Below are 8,228 nucleotides of genomic sequence, written 5' to 3'. Positions count from 1 at the left end.
GCTTGATTGGTCCATTACCACCATAATGACTGCATTACCGCTTAAAAATGACTACTTTATCGTAGGATCCACCCGTTCGTCGATGTACGATGTCATTTGGCTTGGTTGAGATCTGCCGTGACTGAGTGCACACAGGAGACATTACTGTAAAAGGTTGTGTTTGGGTCTAATGTGTTACAGCGCATCGGAAGTCAAATAGTTAGTGCACTCCGCTGGGCACACACTGGCTGAATCAACGTTGCTTCCACGTCATTTCAATGAAATCACATTGAACCGACGTGGAATAGACGTGGAATTGACGCCTGTGCCCAGTTTGGTATGCTCGCTTACTCCACCAGGCAAGTCCTTTAAAAACCCATCAGAAAGACACAACAAGTCCAGAGATACGGTCTTAATATCGTAAGTCTTTATTGGTGTGTGCCATACATCAGCAGTAAGATACAGAGTCAGAGCATAGTCGATCAATTACATTCAGATACTAAGCGTTTACACGTTTTCAGTTATTCAGTTTAGCATGGTAGCTGTTGCTCTTAACGCTCGAGAGAGAAAGATAGTTGAGAATAAAACATCCTAAACATAACCACACGTGTACGCACATGAATCCCAACTTCCACTTAAGTCATATTTTCACTTGCGTTGCTATCTATGGGAGGCTAAGTGGAAGTTTAACTTGAAGGGCAAGTCGGGATTCATTCAGCTAGAAAGCGGCTGGTGTTTTAAGGCATTTTGACAACACTATAGCATTCATTCCATGTTTTGTTTTGTATTATTCGTCGGTTTTGGTTTTGCGTGGCAACGGGTATTCAAGAACAGCTCTATTTTGTACACGAACAGTTGTTTTTGTCGCACATGCATTTGAGAAAAGTTTGGCAGTGCTGCGGTAGTAGTAGTGAGGTTTGTTGTAGAGGCTTGTTGCAATGGTATTTAGACACCTGTGACCCTCTTGATTACGTTGAAGTCATAGCTATTCTAAACTTATACCTGTGGTTGTGTACAAGGCTACTTGTATCTGTGCTTGTACTTGCAACCAGTTTCCCTTTGTAAATTTCCTTTACATTGGAGCTCAAGAATTAAGGAAACGGTAGGCCAAACTTTCTGATTTTCCCAACCTGATTCCCCACTATGAGTTCCCCTAGGAAACTGTCCACATATACAAACACATACAACTCCAGACACTCAGACACTTAGTAACGCAAGCCTCGTGTAAAACAACGGCAACCACATCTCCACCAATCAACAGCTTTCTGTAGTTTGTTGAATAAGCAGTGGTTTCCATTCGCAGGGTGAGTGAGTGCAGCCGGTCAGGGCTTAGAGGGCCGTGACAGACAGTCAGACAGACATAGATACAGAGGTAGCCTAGGTCCAGATTTGTTTGTGCTCTCTTGCCAACTCTATGTCAATGAGAGACAATGAGTTGGCAACATAGCAGAAATAGACTGGCACTCAAGCTAAGATACAGAGGTAAGAAGACAGAAGTAGTTGTGTTGAAACCTGGCAATGCACAAGAAGGAAACAAAAGGGCTGCCTAGTTTCTTTACATACAGATTTCTATTGGTGAGATCATTCATAATCATTCACAACAGACATAATAATTCCGTCATGGCCATATTTTTCAGAGGTCATGGTGCTTTAAAAGCATCATGGTCCCGTCCATTTTTCTGGACTATTGGCTTGTTTTTGTTTACTATTGGCTTGTTAGTTGTTGTGTTCCTAAGGCGTAGTGTCGTGATGTGGTACTGTTCGGAGGCTGGACTTCGCTGTTAATTCAAACGGGCTTCAGGAGTCCGCAATGGAACGTGGGAAATGGAGTTTATGCATACCATTCTGTCCGTCACACCCTATTGGACCATGTAGAAGCCCATGCACTCGTGCTAAAACGTCATTCGCTATCTACGCATTCTCTATTTGATTGATTGAGCCTGTCGTGAGAAAGAGAATTTAAAGGTAGCTCATCTTCTCTCTCTCCCTCTCTGTTTAATTTCCTTTCTCCCTGTTTCTCAGAGTCCCACACCTCCTACTTTTCTTTCTACTTCTCCCATTGCTCCTTTTCTTGTAACCAGTCATGGCCTGCACAAACTGATCGTCAGTTCAAATTAAATCCCATCTAGATCGATATATAAGTGCCCTGAATATGACCCTCGTCATGACGAACATCCTCATCATTAGCATAATCATCACACAAGAACCAAGCAGTGTGGCTGAGGACAATGTCAGCAGCGTGTGCCGAAGTCACATCCTGTCTAAATAATGGCATTCAGCTCAAGTCTAGCTTACTGGCCAACTAAGCACGTACAACCTCATGTTCTAAAACCAGTGTTGTGTACATGGCGATGTAAAGCATTGGCAATGAAGCGTGGAACCTAGCATCCCATTGTTTTCCTACTATACGTTATGAGTATGTGAAAATGAAGTATGGCCCTCTAACAATCTGTCACCATGCAAGCTTGAGATATGCTACATACATCATGCAAATAACAGTTTGATTAGTAGCTAGTTTCACGTTCAGGCTGCAATGTCAGGCGGTCTATTCAAACAGCAATCAGCTCTTACACTAAAAGGGCATTATCATCATTTTCACAATTTCACTGAATTATTCCAACCTCATAGTGTGTAAACATTTATAAAACACCGGAAAATCACATCTCTGACTGGACTGGGCCTTTATAGAAGTTTGATTAATTGACATGAGGAGCAATCTTGGAGAGTAATTATGCTTTTGATGGAACCATTGTTGGTTGAGCTCTGGTTCTGGTGTAGAAGGGGTTGGTTTAAACAGTTACGCGCTGTTGTCATGCAGATTTGAGTGGACCAGGATCATAAGGCAGATGCTATTGACAGTGACGAGGCCAGGGTACGAACAAGCCTTTTAGATATACTCTGATCTTGTTACTCGTGATGTTTTGTCTGAAAAAATAAGAACTTTATCTGCATTGCATTGAAACTCAGAGTTCGCAATATTATCTGCGTTGTAGATAAGGCAAAAATGGCTCAGCAAGATCACAGATCTTTTTTGGTTTTCTGCTGAGTTTGAATAACTGTGTGCTCCTTTAACAACGTGATCGATCTCTAGCTCTCACCTCCGTACCATACAAGTGCTTTCATTCATATTGTAGTATGTGGATGTAGTAGACGTATTAACAACAGTTAACAAGCTGATATGTTTTGGATTTTTGTTTTCCGTGCACAAATTCAAACTCTCACACACCCTCCCCCCATGGAATGTGTATAGAGAATATTATCATAGGCGGTGGCAGTAGTGCATGATTATTTCTTGAACTGAATGACATCTATCACAGCTCGGTGCCAAACTAGCCTGGCGTCCCAAACTGATTTAGCTGTGTTTCACTGTTGTTTCTAGTGAGCGCAGCGTTCAGTCTGGTTAAACCAGGCTAGTGCCATACAATAGCGCGAGCCCAAAGTGAGAGTAAACTGTTTGGAGTATTGTACTGAACTGTATGTTCCTATCACCACAATAACCTACGTGTCTCCTGATAGGGCCAGAAGTGTGCCTGTAACTACTTTGTTATTGTCATAGTAAGAGAGTAGAGTGGAGAGAATTGGTGATTGGTTGTTGGATAGTGGTAGGTTACACAGTAGTAGTAGTAGAGTCTAAACTATAACGGATTCCTCTCTGAGAATACCCCTGTGAAGGGGGGAAGGGGGATGGGGAGTATGAGGGAGGGGATGGAAGGTGTAAGGTTAAACCTAAGGGAAGGGGAGAGTCTAGTTTTTCTGGTTGGTAGGGTTGGCGTTGCTGGACTCCTTCTGGTCTCCGTCGTTGGACCCCTTGCCAGACTTGCTCTGCCCATCCTCCTGGTCCTTTCCCTCGTCCTTCTTGGAGCCTCCAGAGATGGTGGTGTACCTGGTGGTCTGGTTGTAGCTGCCCATGCTGGGCAAGTCCACGTCGCCGGAGGAGGTCATGTCGGAGGACCTCATGTTGGAGGACCTCATGTCGGAGGACCTCATGCCGAAGGACCTCATCTCGGAGGACCTCATGTTCATGCTGGGGCTGGAGTAGGTGATGCCTGTGCTGATGCGGGTCTCTTCCCCTTCCAGGAGTTTCCTGAGGAGAGGGGGGGAGTGTTAGGGAGGGAGTGTGACGGAGGGAGGGAGGGATGGGGGGAGAAGAAAGCAGGGGCAGAGGGGAGAGGGAGAGGAAGGAGAGATGTAGAGAAAGAGATAGCGGGAGGGGAGGAAGGGAGAGAGATAGGGTTGGTTAAATACAGGTTAAAATATAAACGAATCACGTGATCAGCCCATGCTACCCCAGGAGAGTAATGCTAAGTCACCTCAGGGCGTGTGGCTAATGACTTCTAAATCTATGTCATTGATTGATCAGGATCTTTAAAATGATGCTGATCAAGTGTTGGTCATGCGGGTATTTAGGCATGACATTTTCAAGCGTAATAAATCTACTGTAACTATATGAAAGCTAGGATTTCAATGTGTATGTTACAGTAATACATCATTGTGATGTTATGATTACAATGATGAATGTTATGATTACAATGATGAATACAAGCTATGTAAAATGTATGCATGATTGTAAGTGGCTTTGGGTAAAAGCATCTGCTAAATTGCATATATTATATTATTATATATGATAATATTAAGTACCTGTATGCAGCAATTTCAATATCCAGCGCCATCTTGACATTCAGAAGGTCCTGGTACTCCCGCAGGTGACGAGCCATCTCGCTCTTAGTGGTCCTCAGGTCATTGTCCAGCTCGGCCATGTTGTCCTGGTAACATATTGAAGTAGAAAACAAATTGTGAAACAGTGGCAACCCTAAAAGTGAATTGTGTTGATATAGGCTATGTTTTAGTATAGCCTACCTTTCTTCTGAGAGTTGGTGATGTCTGACTCAAGAAAATAACGATAACAATAAGATTATAAATTCGATTTTAAATAACCAAGAACAGGCCGCTCTCCAAAGAATATTTCATCACTATGTACAGAGACGCACTATCGCCAAATAAAATACGGTTATAAGAGAGCAGTCAATGGGTTTCTCAGTTACTAAGTACAACACAAAGCAGTTACAATGAGAGGCGCGTGCGTATTTTAAAATTAGAACAGTGGTTTTCAACTTCCAAACTCAAAAAAAGCTAAAAGACGCTTTCAAACGCAGCCCTACAACCGGTGACAGAGCGTCTTATCACGCCACCGGCATAGTTTCAGTACCATGGAGAGTGAACAGCTCCTATTTTACAGCTCTCGTGTTGTGCATTTTAGTAAAACAATTGAATAGCTCTAAAATAATGCTATAAAGCTAAATTCTCCACTTTTATTAGAACAGAAATTGTGATCTTCTTTTCATCAGAATTATTATTTTTTTGCACATGGTTAAATGCAACATCTTTCCAAACTAAACAGTTCTTTATCTCTTGCTTTATCCTGGACATGTTTGTAAACAAACTGCAAGAAAGATAAGCTCACATTTGAGCTTTTAAGTGTATTTAAAGAAACAAATAATTTCTTACCTGGTACTGGCCAATCTCCTGGTTGTGCCTCTCCTCCATCTCGTTGAGCTGCCTTTCCAGGGACTCGTTGGTTCCCCTCTGGCTCTCGATCTCGATGGTCTTGGACTGGAGCTGCCTCCTGAACTCATTGAGTTCCTCCCGGCTGGCGCGCATCGTCTCCTGGCTACGGGTGGCCTGCTCATTGAGGTCAACGAACTTCGACTTGTACCACTCCTCGGCGGACTGGAGGTTCTTGGAGGCCATGGACTCGTACTGGCCTCGGATCTCCTTCAGGGCAGAGGTGAGGTCAGGTTTGGAGACCTCCATCTCCACGGATACCTGGGCGGCTTGGATCATGTTCATGAGCTCGGCCACCTCCTCCTCGTGCACCTTCCTCATGAAGTTGATCTCGTCGAGGAGGGATTCTACCTTCTTCTCCAGGTCTAAACGCACCATGGTGGCGTCGTCCACGTCCTTCTTGAACGCCTTGAGGGTCTGCTCGGCTTCCTCCCGCAGGCGGTACTCGTCATCGTATTTGCCGCGGAGCTTCTGCAGGTCCTCCTCGATGTTGTCACGCTCGATGAGGATCTGGGACTTCTCGCCGTTCACCTCATCGAGCTGGGAGCGAAGCTCGCGGATCTCCTGCTGGTACAGGTCCGCCAGGCGCGAGGGCTCCGTCTGCCTCTGACGCAGGGTCACCAGCTCGGTCTCGAGCACCTTGTTCTGCTGTTCCAAGTTGCGAACCTTGTCGATGAACATGGCAAAGCGGTCATTGAGCCCCATCATCTGCTCCTTCTCGTTCGTGCGGATGATTTTGAATTCATTGTTGAGCACCGTGCTCTGGGCGAAATCCAAGTTCTCCATCGGCATGGGCATCTGCGAGTAGGACCGGCCAGAGGACCTCTTCTGGTGGAAAGAGGAGCCCAGGTTAGAGCCCATGCTCCGGGACTGAGAGTGGGACCGGTAACCGCCGCTGCGTAAAGAGGCATTGCTCATCCGGGATGGAGAGCTGGAGTAACGGGGAGACTCCCCGAAAATCTTTCGGTAGGAAGAGGCGGAATTGAAGTCAGATCCGTAGCTCATCTTGGCGAGTGATGAAAGGGAGCAGAGCAGGGGGCGCGTCTCCTTTTTATAGGGGGACCTTCCAACGATCAATAATTCAAGCCGGCTGATGGCAACCTCTAGCCTGCCCAACTGGCCACTGCAGATTTCCCAGGTAAAACAACCTCTCATCAAATACCTTAAATATACTGAGTCATTGATTATAAGCACTTTTAAATGGTTAATAACCACATTTATATTTGTGATTAAAATCACATCTAAGGAGCGGTACCTATTTTGGACGCTAGAGCCGGTAGATGGAACTGTCCGTTTTGTCGCAGTGCTGATTTCAGCAAGAAATATTGTATCTCGTTTTAGCCACTCACCTCTGAGGAGACTGGACACATTGCACTAAACTATATTTAATGTTGTTCTAAACCTGTGCAATTTTCATTCTCAATACTATTGGACTTAGGATGCGTTTTTAGGCTACCTAACACATTTATTATGTAGCCTAAAACCGGTAGTAATGCTGAAATGTATATTATTTTAGAAGGTGAACCTGAAGTGTTACTGCCATTTGTGAGCTACTCCTCCCATTACTGAAAGTAATAAAGGTCATTCTACATGATTTGACACTACAATTATGAACCATGAACTATGCAGCGTCTTGTCTCTACATTAATAGGCCTACATCAAATATTGTCCTGCAGAGGATCCAGCACATTTCTGACATATGGCTAGATTTAGTTTGTAAATATCCCTGTATCATCCTTAGTCATCATGCAGCTTTCCAGAATCAGACCTCTCTCCACACCTCCCATGGAAATGGTTGTGTGATGCTGCCCTCTGTTGACGCAACTCATACTGCACGGCACCAGAGTTTGGGATGGGACAGATGCAGCTAAATACAAGGCTAGGTGCATGTGGTTAGATGGATGGATGTAGACAGTGCTGGGTTTATATAGCCTGGAATTCTAAATTACTTTAGCAGACATTTATATCTTTAAATATGACATGAGATGGATGATAGACAGATAGGTTCTAATGCCCCGTGGGCAGATTATTCACCGATCTACTATTGGGTCAATCAAACGCTATGGCATTGTTACTGTACATGGATGGTTTGGTAACCTGACGGTGCATCTCACTTTTACATGGTTTGGTAACCTGACGGTGCATCTCACTTTTACATGGTTTGGTAACCTGACGGTGCATCTCACTTTTACATGGTTTGGTAACCTGGTGCAGTTCACTGTTACATGGTTTGGTAACCTGACGGTGCATCTCACTTTTACATGGTTTGGTAACCTGACGGTGCATCTCACTTTTACATGGTTTGGTAACCTGACGGTGCATCTCACTTTTACATGGTTTGGTAACCTGGTGCAGTTCACTGTTACATGGTTTGGTAACCTGACGGTGCATCTCACTTTTACATGGTTTGGTAACCTGACGGTGCATCTCACTTTTACATGGTTTGGTAACCTGACGGTGCATCTCACTTTTACATGGTTTGGTAACCTGACGGTGCATCTCACTTTTACATAGTTTGGTAACCTGACGGTGCAGTTCACTGTTACATGGTTTGGTAACCTGACGGTGCATCTCACTTTTACATGGTTTGGTAACCTGACGGTGCATCTCACTTTTACATGGTTTGGTAACCTGACGGTGCATCTCACTTTTACATGGTTTGGTAACCTGACGGTGCATCTCACTTT

The 8,228-nt window shown here is 44.5% G+C and overlaps 1 protein-coding gene across 1 annotated transcript; it reads right to left on the bottom strand.

The window, feature by feature from the left end:
* Positions 1 to 418: 418 nt before the first annotated feature.
* LOC120027795 (alpha-internexin-like) lies at positions 419 to 6,637 on the bottom strand. The gene is made up of 4 exons (XM_038972827.1): positions 5,485 to 6,637; positions 4,618 to 4,742; positions 4,026 to 4,063; positions 419 to 875 (listed from the first exon to the last, which is right to left on the bottom strand). The coding sequence occupies exons 1-4, from the start codon at positions 6,544 to 6,546 to the stop codon at positions 745 to 747; spliced, it is 1,356 nt and encodes a 451-aa protein (XP_038828755.1). The 5' UTR covers positions 6,547 to 6,637; the 3' UTR covers positions 419 to 744.
* Positions 6,638 to 8,228: the final 1,591 nt, after the last annotated feature.

The sequence above is a fragment of the Salvelinus namaycush genome, chromosome 2 (assembly GCF_016432855.1).
Source record: "Salvelinus namaycush isolate Seneca chromosome 2, SaNama_1.0, whole genome shotgun sequence".
NCBI lineage: Eukaryota > Metazoa > Chordata > Actinopteri > Salmoniformes > Salmonidae > Salvelinus > Salvelinus namaycush.
This window is presented reverse-complemented; position numbering and strand designations above follow the sequence as displayed.